This window comes from Nilaparvata lugens, chromosome 4 (assembly GCF_014356525.2).
Source record: "Nilaparvata lugens isolate BPH chromosome 4, ASM1435652v1, whole genome shotgun sequence".
NCBI lineage: Eukaryota > Metazoa > Arthropoda > Insecta > Hemiptera > Delphacidae > Nilaparvata > Nilaparvata lugens.
In genome coordinates this window covers 26,623,593-26,646,237 of record NC_052507.1, presented here as the reverse complement: position 1 = coordinate 26,646,237, position 22,645 = coordinate 26,623,593, and the positions used below count along the sequence as shown (strand labels likewise).

The window sequence follows — 22,645 nt, the reverse complement described above, 5'->3', positions numbered from 1 at the left end:
TTTAGAATAACATATATTTTGATACTGACTCTAATGATGCTCAGTAATTATTGAAAACTTCCATAATACCCCACTCGCATTCTACCAATAATATCCTAATAGAAATCTTAATCGGAAAAATAAGGAAATTTTAGAGATGAGAAAAATGTTTAGAGTTTCCCAAGATGTTGCAAAATATGGAAATTACCGTAGGCCTACATCATTGGTCAACTGAAATCGGTAGATTCAGCATTCAGACACTACGGTACCTCTTGAGCATTCAGGTAGCTCATGGTTCACATCACACATATGAAACTATACTTCATGAGATGTTATCGAATGATAGTATAGTTTGGGTATAATTACGAATAATCACACACTTCTTGAAGCCATCTTGTATCATTATCTGTTTTTTTTAATTCAGATTTCAGGCAAACAAAATGTTTTTTCGAACTTAAATCCTATATTAGAATATAGGAACCGTCTATGTTAATGGAGGAAGGTCGGTTTTTCAATAAAATTATATTTGAGAGCTTTCACCTTTGACATCTTCATGTTCGAAAGCTGGTTTTCAATCTGATATTGAAAGGCACATAATCAGAACGTCCAGTTTTTATCAAGTTGATGAATTCTCTTCAAACGAACAAAACTTCTATCAACTCTGAAAGTAATAAATATTCATTATTCTGAATATTCTAAAGCTGTTTCCAATCATATCAATTATGTAGTAGTTTTCCCAGCTAGTTGAAATAGGAAATGGAAGGAACAATAATCATGCTCCTTTGAACATATGGAAGAAATAATCAATTCTACTGTTCTCAGTGTTAATCCAAGCAGGAAAGAACAATAAAGCAGCATCACTCAAAGAAACATGATTCGCAAATGAAGCTCATCATAGTTTTTCTTTTTGCTGAAGATGATTCTCACAGGGCGCATGGGCTCTAGGCTTGTGCGTGGGTGATGATACGAATTATTATGAGAGTTGTTACTTTTGTTAATAGCTTATGTTTTTGTAGAGAGCGACTTTGGGCCCCGTGCCTATCACCGCATCTACACACTGTATTACTTCTTTCTTTATTGAAAATGGGAAACTCAAATTAATTAATTGATTGTGTGATTGAAGGATGCGATTGTCGTGGTAAAATCCACGGTATTTTTGAAGTATCTTAATTGAAAATATTCAATGAGGATGGAGTGTATTGAAGAAGTTCCATACCCTACTACAGAACTAACTTTTAGTCAACTTTTACTGGGTTCACCTGTTCCACCCGCAGAGTGGTATCGTTTTTCGCATCTTGTATGAAACGTAAGTACGAGAAGGGAAAAATGTAGTGATGCAGTGGTGTGGAGCAGAGCCCTTATTCATACTAGTCACGTAGGGACACCAGTCCCGAGACATTTCTAGAAACAGCACACAGCTTTCAAATTCTAGCACGTTGATATCTTGTCACATACGATTTCCCATGATGCAAAGTGATGCAGTGCAACCATGAGCAGCCGCTAAAATATCACATGAGTGCTAAACGTGGTGTATAACATTTTCTAATTTGATTTACGTTTACTACTTTACTTCTCGTCAGCAAACTACAATAAAAATAATAGAATAGAATGACGTTTTATTTGATGACGAAGTGGAGTTTGGACAGTAAAATCCACTCTTTCACTTATCCACGGCGTTTTAAAAAATACTAGATGAATAAGAAACAAAAGCAAAAATAAAAAAAAATTATGATAGTATAATGTAGGAAAATAAAAAACATTTTTTTTAAAACAAAATAACTTTATTCCTGAAAAATCTGGTGTGTTGCACTCACACAACTTTCCTTGCCGTTATGAAAATTATTGATCAACTGACGCTAGTGTTTACGCGCATCACAAGTCTACTTGTAAACAAAGATCTAAGCCAGCTGGTGACAGGATAATAACGCTGGAGACACACGAGGTCTGATATCTCTTCATAGTGAATGAATAGAACCAACAGTTGCCAACAGTTTGCAATTGGATAATCACATTTTCTCGAATTTCGAGCTTATTTTAAATTTTAGGTGGAAATGTTACTGGACATTAATTGTAGAGATTTTTATGCTCAATCTTCTCCACTCGAATGTTTTTGTTCAAATTGTATCTGAAGCCTGATAATTGGGAATCTGAAATCCAACTTTGCATAGATGGGGCGGAGCTCCTGAAATTTTTACAGTTATGGGACTTGTGGCAGTTGATAGAGCTTATCATTGACTATTTTAGATATAAATTTAATCGAAATCGTTGGAGCCGTTTTCGAGAAAATCGCGAAAAACCCTGTTTTTGACAACATTTTCTCCATTTTAGCCGCCATTTGATCGAAATTGTTCGTGTCGGATCCTTATATTGTGAGGACCTTAAGTTCCAAATTTCAAGTCATTCCGTTGATTGGGAGATGAGATATCGTGTACACAGACGCATATACACACACTCACACACACACATACAGACCAATACCCAAAAACCACTTTTTCGGACTCAGGGGACCTTGAAACGTATAGAAATGTAGAAGTTGGGGTACCTTAATTTTTTTCGGAAAGCAATACTTTCCTTACCTATGGTAATAGGGCAAGGAAAGTAACAATGCACAGTACCACTTTACATGGTTTATTATGGGTTTAAGTTTATGAGATACCATACTAGGAAGTAGCCAGTGCTTCGCACCGGGGAAAATTTTGTGTTATAAAATGCAATCTCCTTTATATTATATTATGTCCAGAAACATCAAGATTTTTTTTAAACTACGTGGATAATTTCCATAACAGTTGAAAATTCTCATAGTCCGGGCGCAAATGTCATGAATAAGGCACTCCGTGGTCATTTCTGAGTAACAGCCGTGGAAGATGTCTCAATTTGTTCGTTAGGTCTAGCATAATAAGGATCGTGATGATGATAAGTTGAAATCACAGACGAACACCTCAGAAACAAGATGGCCGCCAAAATGTTTTGGGTTTTGCTATATCTTCATCACCACTGTTATTCAGCATTGTTATATTTTTTTTTCAAGTTAATTTATTTTCTTCTTTTTCAATTATTTAAAATTTGTTATTATTTTAAATAAGTAGGTATTGTTTGTTTTTTCATATTGTTTGAAATTTTTGTTTCTTTATCATATTATTAATTTGTATTGTTTTCTTGTGTAATAGAGAGTTAAGTGTTAAGAGAGGGCCGACTGCGCCCTAACTTCGCTCTCTAGGAAAAATAAAGGCAGTCATTCAATTCATTATAGTCTGAGAGGTATTACTTTTAACATGAAGAGGGGAAACCAGTTTTTCCTTGCACATTTTGTAGCATGGACAGAGTAGTGGAGCAGTGGAGTAAGCATGCTGCGCACAATTCGATGCTGACACAAAAGTAGGGAGAATGTTGTTAGGTAGTGGGAGTAATTAGTGAGAGAAGAGTATCGGGCCTCTCTGTCTTCGAGTAAGGAATCAGGGATCAGGCTGGAGCTTGAGCTTCTAGGGAGCTCTTTTCAGAGATACTTTGGAGTTTGGAAACTGCAAAAAAATTGTTTTTTCCTAAGGTATGACTCATCCATTTGAGCACCTCTATTTACAAGTTTTGATTTTGTTTCTTTGTTCTTGTTACAGACTAGCCTACAGAGTGTGTGACCAGTTAACCAACATCAACAAGTGACGCAATCGTTATCAGGTACATCAAGGGTATTTAGGAAAAAGCAAGCAAGTTTTGAACTACTACCGCCTGCACCTACCCATCAAAGAAGGCTATGCCACCTCAGTATTATATGTACAAGTATATCCCTATTTAAGTTATTTATTGATAAGTTACAATCAATATGTGAGAGCACTAGGGAGACCCCATTACTGCTCTCATAGCACACAAATTATAGCAAACAAACCTTCTCATAAAAACTCTGTTGCGACAGGCTGTCATCTCAATGGAAGGGTAATGAATGTTGCTGTGCTCAAGAATTTTTTTTTCTGGGGTCATTGTCATGCAAGACAAGTTATGAGATCTAAGCCAAATCCATGTGGGATTAAAATAATATTGTTCCAGATGGTTTACCTATGGTTACATATGATTTTATTTCTACAATGAGAAAGGGCAAACTTAGAAAAAAAACTTATAAGTTTTTATTACATAGAATTTTATTTAATTATTAAACAAGTTGAAAAGATTCATGAAACATTCATTGGAACTACAAAATAATTTTGAAAAAATGAATCTCCTGGCAACTTTTAGAAAAATGCAAACTTTTGAAAAGTATTGAACTGGCAATACTTGAGTGGAACTTAAGAGGGAAAGCCTTCCGAGCCAGGCAAGCGCTCAACAAACTCCACCAGGGTTCTTGTTGGTCGGCCCATCATTCCTTTGTGAAGGTAAGGATGGTAATCCGAAGGTCCCAGAACACCAGCTATGTCCATGTGTATCCAGTTCTCTTTTGGGGCAAATTCCTGAAACAAACAATAAAAATTAAAGCACAACTCCCTTGTGACAAACTTATATTTTTACATTTTTTCATCAATTCATTAAAATGCGTTATCAATAATGAAGTATCTTCACTAAGATCAAGCACATCGGAATAAAAACTTAACGATCAATAATTTCATGTTCAAATCCCATTCCTTTTAATAAATTAAACCTAATTTTTTTCAGTCGTAATCTTCACATTCTACAGTCAATTTTCGGATTTATTTTCACATAATTATTTTGGCTTTGTCATTATTATTATTATTATTATTATTATTATTATTATTATTATTACTATTTTTATTTTTCATCACATTACTATGTGAGTTTTTCATCAAAATCGGTCTATGACAAGACTTTGATGAATTATTCTGCTGCTAGGTTTAAGAATGCCCTAACCATTGATACAGTGTTGAGCATCATTGCCTTCTGCATCAAGTAGATCTTGTTTCTCGAGGCACCCAGATGACTTAGGTTTGCAGTCACTTTTTTCCCCATCAATCCAACTGCAGATATTATGACTGGAACGATTTCCACTTTCTCTTGATGCCAGATATCCTTTATCTCAGCTGCCAGGGGGAGATACTTGGAAATCTTTCCACTGTATAGTGTTCCATGTTATGGCAGCATGGAATGCCTACATCTATTAAGACTGTTTCCCTGGTCAGCTTATTCATCAGGATTAAATCTGGCCTGTTATGTGGAATCGTTCTGTCAGTCAGCACAGATCTGTCCCAATACAGCTTGTGGGTATTGTTCTCTAGGATTAAAGTTGGAACTTATTTATAGTAAGGAACTTTCTCGACAATCAACTTATGCCTTAATGCCAGGTCCTGGTGCAGTATGCCAGCAACATCATTATGCCTCTTGAGGTATTCAGTGCCTACCATTGACTGGCAGGAAGACACAATGTGCTGTACTGTCTCTGATGCCATACCACAGCGTCTACAAAGGTCATCGTTCAAAGGTAGCTTCATTATATATTTTTTGTAATTTTTGGTGGCTATCACTTGGTCTTGTATAGCCACCATGAAGCCTTCTGTTTCGATGAACAAGTCACCATGCTTTAGCCAGATATTTGATTCATCTGCATCCATATCAGGCTTTCCTAATGCAAATGCATGCAACTGTTTTCTGCTCCACTGCTCCAGGGCCTCGCTTTCATGCTGATTGCTACTTTGGGCAGCATTAATGTTTCGCTCTGATAAGTTGAGAGGGGTGTATTTCTTGTCTGCTTCTCTGACTATTTTATTATTATTATTATTACATCATAATTATTTGGCTTCATCATTAAGTTATTTAATCATTCAATTACTGTTGTGATCATTTGGACACGCCAGGCGCAAACGGGATGAAAATGATTCTTTCTCTAACATGCAGTAATAGCATAAACGTTCATCTTCTATCAAATTTATCCTGCGATAAGTTGTCAATACTTGAGACTGAAGCTAGAGATAATGTCCAGAGAGTTTTCATTGAACCCCTTTACCCAGAGTTGATACAAGTGAGAATATTTGGGGGAGAGTATTTTAGAGAATTCTCAGCGTGGGTTAACCCAATTGAAGTTACCGTATCACAAATAGGAAAGAAATAATATTATCATTTCTTGAAGATGATTTAGAGGGTTTTAGATAGCCTAAGGTAGTAAGGTGGACAACCTTATCTCAACTTACCATCAGGAATGCAGCGGCCTTACAAGATCCAGCAACTTTATCCTTCCCTATGTTATTTATGTCCACAGATCTGTAATCTGGAAAAATAGAAAAGTTTTCATGATAAATCAACTTCTGTAAAAACGTAGCCAACTTATATTTTCAAAATTAATGTGGAGCTACATATATTGATATGAAAGATATAACCAACTAATTCATAATGACATCAATGGTTTAAAAAAACAGTAAAGGCTATCAAAATTATTGACAGATGATTCATAAAATAGATATTGGTTCTAAAATATACCAAACATTTATCAAATTAAAAATTCAATGAATCCACTCTGGGTTCACAAGAACATTAAAATTACTTGATCATCTTATCTGACAAACCTACATCTATCTATAAAATACTGTAATAATAAATATAAATAACTAGCTATAAAAAGTATCTACTGTCTGATTAAACTATTGAATTGAAAGTTTTTATGTTTTGTGCTCTTGTTTTATCTGTAGCTCATCTTATCTGACATAGCTACATCTAACTACAAAAAATATACGATAAATAAACTAGCTAGGCTTTAAAAAGTAACTACTATCTGATTAAGCCATTGGATTGAAAGTCTTCAAGTGTTGTGCTCTTGTTTTTGTCTCCCAACTTTTCTTTGAAGCTACTAATATCTATCTAAATTACATAAGAGCATCAACATACAAGTCATGAGATTGGTGTAATCCTTGTAGATGGGTAATCGCCAGACTCTGTCGCCGGTGACAGTGCCAGCCTTGTGCAGCACCTTCCACATGGGCGTCGAGTTGGTGAACACTCCCGATGCGGCACTTCCCAGACACACAATGATCGCACCTGAAATCATGCCAACATCAACAAATTTTCAGTACTTCCGATAAGAAAAACTCTGAAAATTAGAAAACAAGGGGTTTGTATGTAACGAAAGCAATGTTATGATCTCACTTTGAAAGTATTCAACTTAAAATGTACTGACTTCTCAGTCGAACTTTAGAAAAAGACTAAAATATCAAAATAATAAAAAGTTGTAATCTACTTCAATATTTTATAATCATTCAACTTTTTCATCAATAATAGTGGTACACAGATTATTCAGCTTAGAGGAACCTGCAGTCCTGTTACAAATCAATTTGAAAAATATTCATCATTAGCAGGTTAATCAGTGATCAATCAGGTTGATCAGGGAGCAATCGAACTATAAGCTCATATAAATGAAATAATTAAAGTAATAAAATCATTTATTGACTATTAGAATATATAAATAGATAATTTTGGAATTATCAAGTCCTTGCAAGTGATGTTACCTCCGATTTTTAACTAAAAGTTAAGCACCAAAACCCTGTTATCACGTCTTTATACACAGTATCAGTACGCAGTTTATTGCAGCTAGAAGATTCTATACTCTGGTTCTCGATCACTGATCAACCTAATGATCACTATTCTTCAAATTTGTAAGTAACTTGATTATTTTCAATAGCAGCATTGTTGTTACAAGGCTTATAACACCAAACAAGTTCGCCTTTAATCTTTCACACAAAAAAACTAGTTGAAGACATGATTGAATTCACAGCAGAGAACACAAAAAGTTTAACGCAAATGCACTTTTGTGGCCTTTTTAAAGAGATACCCTCAATTTTTTTTAAATTTAATGGTACAGGTAAGTATATTAACTCATAACACTTTACAAGGTATTAAGTTTAATTGTATATTAACTCATTAAACTTCATGAGGTATTTTATAGTTGATAATATAGCCAGAAATATTTTCTTAACTACTCTGAATAGAATAAGTAAATGAATGACCAGTCAATGTGGCGAGGTCGACAGTGAGCACAGGATTGAAGGTGGCTGCGTAGAGGAGAGCATCGGCTAGCACAAGGCGGCCTTCGGCGTCGGTGTTGTCCACACAAATTGTTTTGCCATTCATAGCCGTCACAACATCACCCGGCTTTGTCGCCTTTCCACTCGGCATATTTTCAGTCAAAGGAATCAGAGCTGCAACATCATCAACACCATTACATCATTAAAAACACATTACACAAACAGAAAACCAATAGAAGAGTTTGCTGCTCTTGGAAATAATAGCTAAACAATAATATAGAATCATATTTTCTTTCAGAAAAGATGGGAGAATATCTTTGAGGTACTGAAAATTGTAAATTCAATGGCGATTAAAAATAGGCGTTATTCCATAAAAACTAACCTTCCTGTCATATAGTAAAGTAAGTTCTGTATTGAAAGGGCTTCAAAAGGCTTTTGTAATCTATCACGGCAATACATAAAGTAGCCTAGTATGGATTACTAAACAAATAAAAAAAAAACATCAATATCACATAACAATTTTTAAAAGCATATGGAAAAATAATGTGGTTGACTCTTCAGGGTTGCATGTATTCTCTGAAATCGATTATATTAGTTATGATTAAATTGCAGTTAACCAACTTCTGGAATAATTACTGTATGATGATTATTTCAAATATCCATTGAAAGCTATATAAATATATTTGTTTATAAAATACTCCTTATTCTCCAGTCGGAAGGGTGACAGCTCTCCACTGACAGTTAAAGCTGGGCAACAAAATCGCTTCGTGGTTTGTAACCCACCTAATATTTGCGATTCCCATCACAACATAATGAATTGAAAATATAGCATAACATTAACTTGGACTCGTATATCAAAATTTGGGAGAGAACCCAGTTAAGGTTGAGCTTTTTATTAAATTGAATTTATTGCCCACAAAAAAGGATAACTGCACAGTTTCTAGAGTGAATAAGAATTATAACATTAAAATATTATAAATGTAATAGCGCCTATTATTTATCGCCATCCATTGCTTCGATTTGTGAACTTTATTATTTAGGCTTATTTATTACAAAAAGTACATCACTAAAATGATAGGAAGAGGAAATATGAGGTAACCTTGTGCTCTTCTTATTTGGATAAGGTTATAACATAGTACAAAATAGGTTAAGTCTTGTAGTTCTTCTTCACATTACAAAAATTCTAGTTCAAAAATATTTTCACAAAGGTGATTTTTAAATTCAGATGTTTGCAAAACCAAATATAGAAGAAATATTACACATTAATATCACTTGGAATAGGAAATATTCACATATTAAAGAAAATTTAGAGAAAGGACCGAAAAAAAATTCAATTAAAAACGTAAAGTCGACTTTTCATTTATAGGCTTTTCATTCCATTAGTGAAATTTTAACTACTCAAGATCTAAAGTCGCGTTTACACCAACGTTATTAACAAAATGTTAATAATTTAATCCTTATGGATTCTATTAGATTGAACATAACTTCGGAACATAAGTTCCGTTCAATCTAATGAATCTATAAGGATTAAGTTATTAACTTTTTTATAACTTTGGTGTAAACGCAGCTTTATAAAGCTTCGATAAAAACCGGCCGTTTATTAAATTCTAATTCCATGTTGTAATAATAGTAGGCTAACAAGAAAAACTGACCAACAATGTTGACAGGAAGTTGGAGCCTGGCAATGGCAGTGAGTGCGCCAACAATGCAGGCGGCTCCACCCATGTCCCCTCGCATGTCCGCCATGCTGCCCGCCGGCTTCAGGCTGATGCCGCCCGTGTCAAAGGTGATGCCTTTGCCTGCGATACAACCACAACCAACCAATCTCTAAGTAGTTCTGGATCTACATCAAATAGTATTTAGCAATAATTCACCAAAATACACGAAATACATTTTAAAAATTGATTATTTTCAATTACAGTAATATAAATTATTTTTTGAGTTTTTTGTCTTTAGATTCCTTTAATGATTATTTCTAAAAGATTGAACAGTGAAATTTTAATTTTATTGGATTATTGTGCAGATCTAATGATTCCACCGGGATTTTTTGTGAATTTGAAAAAATTTGATTACAAACTTGTTTCCATAATTTTGGTAATAGTCTATAAAACGAGTGTTAATGACACTCTTATAAACTTAATTTTACTGCAGGATCAAACAAGATTATTATTATGATTATAATGTTGAAAAATAATAAAACGGTAAAAAACAATCATTTATAGTTAATCAATGAGTAGTATCTTACCAACAAGCGCAATAGGTTTGTCTGATGGTTTGCCTCCATTGTATGTAATTTCGAGAAAAAGAGGTGGTTCTTCCGATCCTGCGGCCACACTCAAAAACGAACCCATCTTCTTCTTCTCAGCCCACGCCTTGTCGTGCACCACAACAACCACGCCCACTTCATCAAGAATCGCAGCTGCATTCTAAAACAAAATCACAGCATTCAGATTTCTCAAAAAATATCGAATGTTCTTTAGTAGTGGGATGGAACACCCATTGTTTGGATATGTTACACAGAGCCCGTGTAACATAAAATGTTATATCTTTTCATCGTTATTAAAATAAGAACATATTCACGGAGAATTGTATGTTAAGAATCAAGGTGATAAGACTCATCAGTCGGATAACCTTGTAGCTCAAAGATAAAAGATTTTATTAGAAATTGCAGTTAATCAACTACTGGAATACTATTATTGTATGATGATTATTTCAAATATTCATTGAAAGATATATAAAAATATATATATATAACTTCTTTATAAAAATATCGTGTATTGGATATTTGAAATAATCATTACTGTATAGCTCAAGATGTGGCGAACAGTACTGTTACTGCCAACAGGCTTCATATGTTTTCAATCTAACACATTGTAAACTAGGAAGTTGTATTGGAAGCTTGCAATTCACGTTATATTGAATGATAATCACATACTAGGTCTATCTCAACTTGAAAATCAGTCACATTTAAAAATTCTCAAATTGATTTACGATGCCGTTCAATATCATAAAAATGTTGTTAAAATAAAACTACGATGAGGAAGTATTCATGAAAAAGAAATTGCTTTATTGACATAGGAAACTTTTAAAAAATGCATGGTTAACGTCATTATACAAAATTTCAAGCATACAAAGTACAGTTTTGGAGAAAGCAGCACAAGTGCTTGCAATCAACTTTGAAAAAGGCGAGAACCGGTAATATTAATGATTATGATTTATTTCTTATATAGTAAAGTAAGTTCTGTATTGAAAGGGCTTCAAAAGGCTTTTGTAATCTATCACGGCAATACATAAAGTAGCCTAGTATGGATTACTAAACAAATAAAAAAAAACATCAATATCACATAACAATTTTTAAAAGCATATGGAAAAATAATGTGGTTGACTCTTCAGGGTTGCATGTATTCTCTGAAATCGATTATATTAGTTATGATTAAATTGCAGTTAACCAACTTCTGGAATAATTACTGTATGATGATTATTTCAAATATCCATTGAAAGCTATATAAATATATTTGTTTATAAAATACTCCTTATTCTCCAGTCGGAAGGGTGACAGCTCTCCACTGACAGTTAAAGCTGGGCAACAAAATCGCTTCGTGGTTTGTAACCCACCTAATATTTGTGATTCCCATCACAACATAATGAATTGAAAATATAGCATAACATTAACTTGGACTCGTATATCAAAATTTGGGAGAGAACCCAGTTAAGGTTGAGCTTTTTATTAAATTGAATTTATTGCCCACAAAAAAGGATAACTGCACAGTTTCTAGAGTAAATAAGAATTATAACATTAAAATATTATAAATGTAATAGCGCCTATTATTTATCGCCAACCATTGCTTCGATTTGTGAACTTTATTATTTAGGCTTATTTATTACAAAAAGTACATCACTAAAATGATAGGAAGAGGAAATATGAGGTAACCTTGTGCTCTTCTTATTTGGATAAGGTTATAACATAGTACAAAATAGGTTAAGTCTTGTAGTTCTTCTTCACATTACAAAAATTCTAGTTCAAAAATATTTTCACAAAGGTGATTTTTAAATTCAGATGTTTGCAAAACCAAATATAGAAGAAATATTACACATTAATATCACTTGGAATAGGAAATATTCACATATTAAAGAAAATTTAGAGAAAGGACCGAAAAAAAATTCAATTAAAAAAGTAAAGTCGACTTTTCATTTATAGGCTTTTCATTCCATTAGTGAAATTTTAACTACTCAAGATCTAAAGTCGCGTTTACACCAACGTTATTAACAAAATGTTAATAATTTAATCCTTATGGATTCTATTAGATTGAACATAACTTATGAACATATGAGTTTGTCAAGTTCCGTTCAATCTAATGAATCTATAAGGATTAAGTTATTAACTTTTTTATAACTTTGGTGTAAACGCAGCAAAAACCGGCCGTTTAAATTCTAATTCCATGTTGTAATAATAGTAGGCTAACAAGAAAAACTGACCAACAATGTTGACAGGAAGTTGGAGCCTGGCAATGGCAGTGAGTGCGCCAACAATGCAGGCGGCTCCACCCATGTCCCCTCGCATGTCCGCCATGCTGCCCGCCGGCTTCAGGCTGATGCCGCCCGTGTCAAAGGTGATGCCTTTGCCTGCGATACAACCACAACCAACCAATCTCTAAGTAGTTCTGGATCTACATCAAATAGTATTTAGCAATAATTCACCAAAATACACGAAATACATTTTAAAAATTGATTATTTTCAATTACAGTAATATAAATTATTTTTGAGTTTTTTGTCTTTAGATTCCTTTAATGATTATTTCTAAAAGATTGAACAGTGAAATTTTAATTTTATTGGATTATTGTGCAGATCTAATGATTCCACCGGGATTTTTTGTGAATTTGAAAAAATTTGATTACAAACTTGTTTCCATAATTTTGGTAATAGTCTATAAAACGAGTGTTAATGACACTCTTATAAACTTAATTTTACTGCAGGATCAAACAAGATTATTATTATGATTATAATGTTGAAAAATAATAAAACGGTAAAAAACAATCATTTATAGTTAATCAATGAGTAGTATCTTACCAACAAGCGCAATAGGTTTGTCTGATGGTTTGCCTCCATTGTATGTAATTTCGAGAAAAAGAGGTGGTTCTTCCGATCCTGCGGCCACACTCAAAAACGAGCCCATCTTCTTCTTCTCAGCCCACGCCTTGTCGTGCACCACAACAACCACGCCCACTTCATCAAGAATCGCAGCTGCATTCTAAAACAAAATCACAGCATTCAGATTTCTCAAAAAATATCGAATGTTCTTTAGTAGTGGGATGGAACACCCATTGTTTGGATATGTTACACAGAGCCCGTGTAACATAAAATGTTATATCTTTTCATCGTTATTAAAATAAGAACATATTCACGGAGAATTGTATGTTAAGAATCAAGGTGATAAGACTCATCAGTCGGATAACCTTGTAGCTCAAAGATAAAAGATTTTATTAGAAATTGCAGTTAATCAACTACTGGAATACTATCATTGTATGATGATTATTTCAAATATTCATTGAAAGATATATAAATATATATAACTTTTTTATAAAAATATCGTGTATTGGATATTTGAAATAATCATTACTGTATAGCTCAAGATGTGGCGAACAGTACTGTTACTGCCAACAGGCTTCATATGTTTTCAATCTAACACATTGTAAACTAGGAAGTTGTATTGGAAGCTTGCAATTCACGTTATATTGAATGATAATCACATACTAGGTCTATCTCAACTTGAAAAACAGTCACATTTAAAAATTCTCAAATTGATTTACGATGCCGTTCAATATCATAAAAATGTTAAAATAAAACTACGATGAGGAAGTATTCATGAAAAAGAAATTGCTTTATTGACATAGGAAACTTTTAAAAAATGCATGGTTAACGTCATTAAACCAAATTTCTAGCATACAAAGTACAGTTTTGGAGAAAGCAGCACAAGTGCTTGCAATCAACTTTGAAAAAGGCGAGAACCGGTAATATTAATGATTATGATTTATTTCTTATTTAATAAAGCACACGTTCAGAACTTACACTTTGGAAATTGAATCGCTTTACCAATTACGTCGACCAATAATATTATTAATTCCACGACTGATATTCCAACTCAAAAAAAATAATATTAAAAAATAATGCATATGCCAATGTCATGTATGACAAAATTGGCTATATTTACTCACTCATGCAAGCATAAATCATTAGTAAGCTGAAAAAAGAAACAGAAGGCTCAACTTCAAAAGAGTTTTGTATCGATAGAAATGTAAAATTAATTCACAGTAAGTATATTATGTGGATTGCAGCTTACCTCGGCAAAAATAGTAGGTGTCATTAGATTAGCTGGAGTGTCTTGGAGTCTTCTAGCCAAGTTTTGGGCTTCAGCCAAAATTTCTCCTTTCTTCCATCCTTCGCTGAAAATAAGCAATTGGTTAATATTTACAAAACATAATAAGATATTTTAGAAATTCAAGTAAAAATATATCTACAATGTTAATTAAAAATGTTACGCTTTGAAATAACATGTTCTATCCTGTCAGAAATTGCTACCATACAATACGTTTTATACGTGAACTAGAAGAATTACAACAATTATGAAACATCAAGTAGAATGAATGAATTATTTTATTAGGGTTTCAGCATTCACCTCCTAGAACCTAGATAATTGGCATCTAGAACAGTGAGCAGTTCGTTAAGATTCATTGACTGGATTGTTTCTATTTTCTAAAAATTTAAGTTTAAAAGGTGGAAGGATGGATATGCTCAACAGATTCTTTCTATATCATGTCAACCAGTAAAATCTAAATACTGAAATCAACTATTAACAAATTATCAAAAATACCTATATAAATAACATTTTGTAGCTTCACAAGCTACAAGCTATAATAACAAGGATAACTGGTATTATACCAAGTAATACTGCAGGTACCAAAAGAGTTTGGCTAGTATTTTATGTAATAAATGTTGAAAATTGGAATTCATATAATACGGTAGATAGAGAGCGCTGCTGGTTTTGTTGACACTCTCAACTTTTTTATTCAAATTTTCGGCCGCCTTGTTCAATACTCTATTTTAAACAGTTCTGTGGTGAGTTGGCACCACCATCAACTTTACTTATATTACATTTTGACCCAGTTGACAATTCCCTTCAAAATTGAAATTAACTCTGTATTATAGGGCCACTTGCAGTATTGGTATAATTAAAAACGAATTTAATGTAGTCTAGAGCAATGATGCAAAGGGAAATTTTTAGTGCCTGAAAACGTTATATACTAATCAAAACGATGAACTAATCAAAAAAGACATAACACCAGATTTTAAAATGTTACGTATTGTTTTATAATATGAAACAAAAGTTCCATAAATCAATGTGTAAATCAATAAATTTCAAATATTTCACTGTGAAATACTAGAGCGGAAACGCCATTGTCACACTGTATTTCAGCATTAAACCAATGGTCCAGTGTAACGTTCACAATGAATGTCATTAATAAAGATTTAGTAAAAGTCTTTTCAATAAATGGAAGCTCAGTAATATCTTACCTGGGTCCTTCGAAAGGAAGAACTTGCGGTATGAAGACTTGGTTCTCTGGACTTCTGTTTTCCTGATAGAGCCATAGCCCGAGATTGGCACCTTCGGCCGCGCACTGTGGCTCACCCAGGTTTTCCATGTAGATGTGTGTCACGCCAACGTCCTGAAGGGTGCGACACCCATCTAAAGACAAAACATCACATTCTTCATTCTGGAAAACTGACAAAACTAATGACCAAACTACCACACAACAGATTACTTAATTAGATAAAATAGTATAAAACAGAATGTCTGAAGTATAAATAAATAATAATCATAATAATAAATTATATTTCCATTAATGTACAAACAAGCAATCTAATCAATAAAATGTACATAATATTAAAAAATACAATATATGAAATTTACTACAAATATAAATAAATTGCATTTTTTCGGACATTAACCTACTCAACTATGGGAAACCCATGTTCTAGAGCAGGTGCAGTAGTAATACAATTACATTTAGAGTGGAGGTGCAAATACATTGGGTAAGTGAGCTCACATATTGTTCGAAAGTATGTTTTCTATATTATGACTTCCAATTGTTGTGATCCAGTTTTTAACGGCGCATTTAAATTTTCTTGAGTTTTCTATTATCTAGATGTGTACACGAAGTAAATTGTGGAGTTTTGGTGCTAGGTGGTTCGTGGTTGAAGTGTCGTTGGTATGATGCCTTCCTAGCCACGTTCGTGATAAGAAGGCTTCTATTTCTTGTGTTGTGACAGTGGTTTCTAGTCCAGGCAAATGGTCGTTTTTCTGAAAACAGCCCCGAAAGAATTTTTCTCGACGGTTCTATATGTATTTTGGGGCGCTGAATTCGAATCTGAAATTTGCTGACACGCCAAAGGGCATCTTCACCCCCAAAACCCCCAAAAAACCCTAAAATTTCTGACTTTTTCAATTTTTCCATTCAATTTCGAAAACTTTCAATTTACAGTTTTTGGAGAAAAATCATTCTCTACAAAATTAAATATAATACAATTTCCAATAAATTGAGTGGTCGCGCAGGATTATGTGATCGCGCGATTGATGTGTAGTTTTTCATCTATACTAGAAAAATATCAAAGTTGTGTAGGTTAGGAGTGGTAGGTTTGCATTATTTTGAAAACCCCTTAAAAAATATCCCTTTTTTGAAAATTCGTAGTTCCGGAACCAGAAATGGTAGAATCCTGCGCGACCACTAAATTTATTGAAAATTTTATTATCTTTAATTTTGTAGAGAATGATTTTTCTCCAAAAAAAAGTTTTCGAGATCGAATGGAAAAATAAAAAAGTCCGACATTTTAGGGGGTTTTGGGGGTGAAGCCGCACTCTGGCGTCTCAGCAAATCCCAGATTCAAATTCAGCGCCCCAAAATACATATAGAACCGTCGAGAAAAATTCTTTCGGGGCTTTTTCCTGAAAAACGACCATTTGACTGGACTATTCTGTTTTGAAAGCTTTCTGGGTTTGTGTAGTCTGCGAATAATTTCTAAGGATTAGAGTTGTCTTGCGTCCATCACACCAAACTCATTGTAGAGCTGGTCTGATGGATAACAAGGTGGCCTCTGCTTGATGATTGTAATTATTAGTTTTTGCACTTTTATAGAGGTGCGTACAGACTTTCCGAGTCTCCGCAACCGAACGTCACTCGAGCAGAGCGATTGATGATCGACCGGGGAGCAAGAGTGGAACGCGAGAAGAGCTATCTCCCGTAACGTTCATGATCGGTGCGACTGCGGAGCGATGGCGGAACGAGGGCGGAGCTTGCGCGGAGCGGGTTGGAGGCGCGTATATCTGTACGCACCTTTAGGGGGTCGAGGTGAACGTAGTTTGTTCCTCCCATCCTACAATTCCATAGGTAAGCAAAGACTGAACTGAGGAATCGTAGAACATCTTCATGCACGTCTCGTCTACAAATGTTCTCAGCATTTTGAACTTGAAAATTATTTTTCTTAACTTCTTGCACAGATAAAACGATGATTTAAAAGTATCAGTCAGTATTTGCATTTGCTTTTAAACAAATTGTATTGGTGAGTTCACATAAGATCAGTGTTTTATTTTAAAGGTTGATCATCATTATTTCATTAGCTCATTTGTAATTATAATGATTGAGAAACTTTCAAGTAATAAAGAGATGTAATATTTTGATATTCTTAAATCTATTCGAATACTATAGGCTACTCAATTTTAATGTGATGGATGAATTTCTTCTGTTTCACTTACTACAAGCTGCTATTCTAACTGCCTCTCTCTTCTCATCCACATCTTCCATTTCATTGTAGGTGAGGTTCTGCTTGCCCAGTCCAACTATTGCTATGATATCATGATTTTGATGCAATTTGTAGAAAACCCGGCATTTTCCTTGTTTCAAACCGGGGCCTGCCCTGAAAATTATCAATAAAAATGTGAAAATTCTATTTTGCCACAGTTATTTTTCTCATAATTCAGTTTTCATCAATAATACAAGGTGATCAAATAACAGATCAATAACTGTTAGAAATCTTCATACATTTTTAATAAAATGATATTGCTCTTCCCAGAATTATGAGAGCGTACTTGCAAAGTTTAAACTCATGATCTTCAAAGAAGATTGAACAAATAATCAATAAAACTTGATCATTCTACGTGTTGTATTGATCATTCTACGTTTCCTACGTGTTGTATTGGTATATGGAGCCACTGTGACGCAATTTATAACCAAATACTTAATATATATGAGTCAGGTTCATACTTAATTGTATGAAGTGTAGGGAAGTAGTATTCAAGTGAATTGTATTTCCTGAGTCTGATCGGAACATTCAAAACGTTCCATTAGGAGTTATATTTACATTAATTGATTTACGATAGACGAAACACAGAAAATTTACCAACTGTTTTACTTCAATCAAATTTTTAAAACTCCAAAGTTTTCTACTTAAGCTAGTTCATATTCATGAACTAGTAATCTATGTAGACATAAGTAGTATAAATTATTGTTGCAAATGGCTTTCATTATCTGAAAAGTTGCGTTGAAGATAAGAAAACCTACATTTTTAATCATACTATTTATTTTAACTGAGATTTTACTCTCGCTGAATATCATTGAAAAGATTATAGTCATGGGTGATCATTAAAGTATATCATTTTATGGACAATATTAAACTCTAAACCAGGCCATCAATTAGAGCTTCATTAGCAATAGATTGAATCTAACTCTAAAATCATGAACTCAAGTGTTCTAGTCTTTAGTAAAAATCGTATTCAATGAGAATGAACCTTCATTATCCAAGATAACTTTTTTAACGAATGAAAATCTTCAGTTTTCGATTGAAGAAAGTGAAATTTACTCACACTTCTATATGCTGAGCAAGCTTTCCTTGGCATTCATTGTCAATGCCTTGTGCTGCTTTAGTGAATACTATCTCTCCATCTTTGTCGCCGGTATATGCACCTAATAGTAGTCCTTTCTGTAATAAGAGAAAATATCATAATATTACCAAGGCAAAAACTGGTTGATATTACAAGAGGATATTATGATGATAAGGCGCTAAAATGATATATATATCCTTGCAATACTGCGTAGATAAGGCACACTTTGTACAACTCCATGCACACTTTCAATTCTGCATTACATTAAACTCTAATTCGATTTTATGAGACATATTAAAATAAATATCATTAATTTTTATTATAATTATTATGAAGAAGTAAATTAAAATAAGTATGATGTGAGTAGGTTCAAGTTTTACACGATTGTTAACTCTGCTAGAGTAGCTGGGACGGCTGATGTTCCAAACGTTATTCTCTTCAACTTACAAATTCTTGAAAAAGTTATAACTTAAATATGAAAATTAGTTCAAACAAGTTCAAAATTAGTTCGACAAATAAATTCATAAAACTCTGGTATTTATTTTATGAACGGAAAGATACAGCCATTTATGTTTTTATAATCAAAATGTCCAAAACTGCTCAATTTTCATTAGGAATGTGTGCTCCAATTCGACGTTCACAATCTGTTAACTCTGAAATAAAAGTGCAATAAATCACTAGTCACGCCTACAGTGACTGCCTGTCCCTTCAAGATATCCCTAAAGGAACACGTCCATGACGTTCCAAACTATGTGTACATTCTGGAAACAAGAAAAAGTGATAAACTGTTCTAATTCCAGTGGTAAATTGTTCAATCACGTGACTAGTGCAAAATGTTCCCATTAAACGCCATTTCAAAATCGTTGGTTCAAGCTTTTGGCGCGCACTTATGAAATTGATTTACACCAAAATGTGTTGTTCACTAGCTGCGTGAATGAAGAAAGGCTCTTTTACAAACTTATTACCGTCTAGAAAGTGTGCATTTCTTTCATTCCATTACTCTCAAATTTTCTATAGAAAGAAATTCACGAATGGTTATCAAAAATCACTTTGTTGGTTATGTATTCTATGGCTATGCTATGATAAACAAACAAGCTATCAGCGCATGCGCAGAGAAGCAAGAAAACTACAATTCAATCGAGCAATGAGAGCTCTGATAATTTGAACTGTAACAATTTACCAGGCTTCGACTGTGGGACAGGAACTTGGAACTGGTTTCTGGTACAGAATCTGTCAAAATTCCTCCCATGGGACGCGGAACTTTTTACCTGGTAAGTTGTGAATCGGACAATTTACCACATTCTATGTTCCCAGAACATGGGAGAAATTTTGACAGATTCTGTAATAATAATGCCGTTAAAACATTTTCTGTGCGACAGTTATCAACATTTTCATAAAACGTTTTTATAGCTAATGCACGTTCCACACAAGTTCAATAGCCCATGATTCAAGTAGGCTACACATAGGGTACCCAAAACAGAAATCCTACAAAATATTCCTAAATAGCAATGTGTTCACCAATTTCAAACAACTACAAGTGCTTTTAACTTTAATGTTAAATCTCTGCACCGTATAAGCGCAAATCTGGGTCTGTAAATTGTAAGACCCACGAAGTACCGTATTAAAAGGCTACACTGTGTTGACAGTATGTAATATCTAATGTCCACTCGTTATAATAAACCTTACCGTGAGGGATTCCCCAGCTACAAAAATCCATACAGATAGATAAACTTTAGTTTAGTCTAATTTAATTTTGTTTAGTCTACAAATTTACTTTACGTGTATTATGAAGAAAAATTTTCCAATCACATTCACATCCATGTATAATAGTAGCCTACTTTGTTCAACCATTCCTATAGCTGCTGCACCAGGACATTGTCCTAGCTAATAGTGCAACAACAGGCACCAGCTAGACACCAAATCCTGGAGTCCCTAGCTAAATGAAAGCAAAAAATAAGTGATGCCCCGCGACTAACTCTTGTATCACTTGGAGTCTTTGCCTGGTGTTTCTCTGAAGTAAACAGATCCTAAGCATTTTGGAACTGCGAATGCATAGTATTTTTTTTCAAATTGTCAGCCAGTTACTATCTGACCATCTCCTGGTATGGCTGCAATATTCTATGTCTGTCCTATCAGTCGTTGGTTGCCTAGATGTTGATATAAATAACACTAAATAAAGAATTATCCCCAAAGAAAATCTAATAACTTAAGAGAGCCATTCACTATCAGATTTCATGTCCAATTTGAGGTCCAACATTCAATGTCGGATCGTGAATGGGGGTTGATGATGTTGGGTCGAATGTTGGAGGATGTCTAGGCGAACGAATTGGTTGAACTGGAGGTCCAATTCATCCGACATCCCAAGGTCAGCTGCGTAGAGAGTCAAGTTGGAAGATGAATGCGGATGTTGGACTAACTCATGGTCGTGAACAGCCAGTAGCAGGCTGAATGGTTATAGATTACTTACTTACTTGCTAATAAGATCCAACTAGTGGTCTTACCGGTTAAACATTGCTGGACCAAAAGTCAGATAGTGAATGGCCTGCTTAAAAAAAAATAGTGCAAAGTACAGTAAGTGCAGGCTGTGCAGATTCTGCATTGGTGGGTGTAAACTATACTTAATAAGAAAAAGTTGCCCGTAGGGGCCAACACGCAGACTCAGGGGGAGAATTTATTTGAATTCTCAAGGGGGAGGTTTAGTTTTATTCTTAGTGGTTTGATGCTAAAATTTGATTTGGGATATTTAAAGTGAGTTTCAGTGGGCTTGTGGTGCAATAACTTAAGGCAGTTTGAAAAGATCAGAAAAATATCAAATAAGTATGACGAACAAAATTAGGCATTTAGACACCCTTTTCTTAGGTGCCTGCTAATATTTATTGAATATTAAATATAATACTCTTAATTATTAAAAAAAAACACACACAAGAAAAATCCTAATAGGTACCGGTAGGCCTACATGAAATATCATGTTAATTCTAATTTACAAGCTAATCATAAAAAACAATAATATATTTTCTGTCTTGGCCTAGGTATCAATTTAAAATTTATTGAAGATGATTAGCAAAAGTCTAGCCGGTGAGCTACCCCTGTTATCTTAGTTATTATTGAAGATATCGACTAAATTTTATTTTAATCAAAGAGGGGGAAAAAGAGCCTATTTTGATATAATTTAATTTAATTTTAATATAAAAATCAATTTTTAATATTTAACCGGCCAGATTATTTAGTCTAAATTCTATAATATGAATGAGCCGACATGAATTAATTTGAATAGAGGCAAAAGACAATACATCATTATCTAATATTTGACAGCTTGGCTAACCTTACCTATGTTGGAATGGTTGTATATTATTTATCTTGATATCGCAACTGAATTAATAAACAACAAACTAAAAAAATAACAAGCTTTACCTAAGAAAGTCACAATATTACCGTAAATTCTTATATTTTAAAAGCTGTAATAATTTATGGGTCTAATTTAACTTGATTTAAATTTTATTCCATTAGACCGTAGGCTAAATATAAAAACAATAATATGAAATAAATCATTTTAAAAATACCTTTTCTGGTGGGGACTTGGCACTAAAATTTCTTATACCGAACGACTTCATTGCAGTCATATGAATATTTCTCAATCTTGCACATGCCATTCAATCAGTCAGCGTCAGCAGTTAGCCTCAGCACTAACCCACAAACCCAATAACCAATAACGGTATACGGATACTGCTTACGGGTGCTTACGGCAACGAACGGCACCGGGCACTCTGATGTGATTTGTGGATGATA

The 22,645-nt window shown here is 33.8% G+C and overlaps 1 protein-coding gene and 1 long non-coding RNA gene across 3 annotated transcripts; one reads left to right on the top strand and one right to left on the bottom strand.

The window, feature by feature from the left end:
- Window positions 1-3,559: 3,559 nt before the first annotated feature.
- LOC120351126 lies at window positions 3,560-6,081 on the top strand. The gene is made up of 3 exons (XR_005571182.1): window positions 3,560-3,651; window positions 5,262-5,899; window positions 5,955-6,081. It is a non-coding gene; the product is annotated as an uncharacterized LOC120351126 (long non-coding RNA).
- LOC111044560 (cytosol aminopeptidase) lies at window positions 4,088-22,645 on the bottom strand. Of its 2 annotated transcripts, none has more exons than XM_039427214.1 (11): window positions 22,420-22,645; window positions 18,842-18,957; window positions 17,735-17,895; window positions 15,499-15,670; window positions 14,267-14,369; window positions 12,997-13,177; window positions 12,405-12,551; window positions 7,911-8,102; window positions 6,796-6,945; window positions 6,105-6,181; window positions 4,088-4,415 (listed from the first exon to the last, which is right to left on the bottom strand). In XM_039427214.1, the coding sequence occupies exons 1-11, from the start codon at window positions 22,507-22,509 to the stop codon at window positions 4,254-4,256; spliced, it is 1,551 nt and encodes a 516-aa protein (XP_039283148.1). In that variant the 5' UTR covers window positions 22,510-22,645; the 3' UTR covers window positions 4,088-4,253. The 2 variants fall into 2 exon arrangements, with proteins under 2 accessions (XP_039283148.1, XP_039283147.1); XM_039427213.1 differs by lacking the exons at window positions 12,405-12,551; window positions 12,997-13,177 and adding exons at window positions 9,581-9,727; window positions 10,174-10,354.

Excerpts from the sequence above, each read along its gene's own strand:
- LOC111044560 (XM_039427214.1), bottom strand. The coding sequence starts at position 22,509 with ATGGCATGTGCAAGATTGAGAAATATTCATATGACTGCAATGAAGTCG. Across the intron at positions 17,896-18,841 it reads CTTGCTCAGCATATAGAAGT|GGCAGGCCCCGGTTTGAAAC; the intron begins GTGAGTAAATTT and ends GATAATTTTCAG. Across the intron at positions 13,178-14,266 it reads CACCTACTATTTTTGCCGAG|AATGCAGCTGCGATTCTTGA; the intron begins GTAAGCTGCAAT and ends ATTTTGTTTTAG.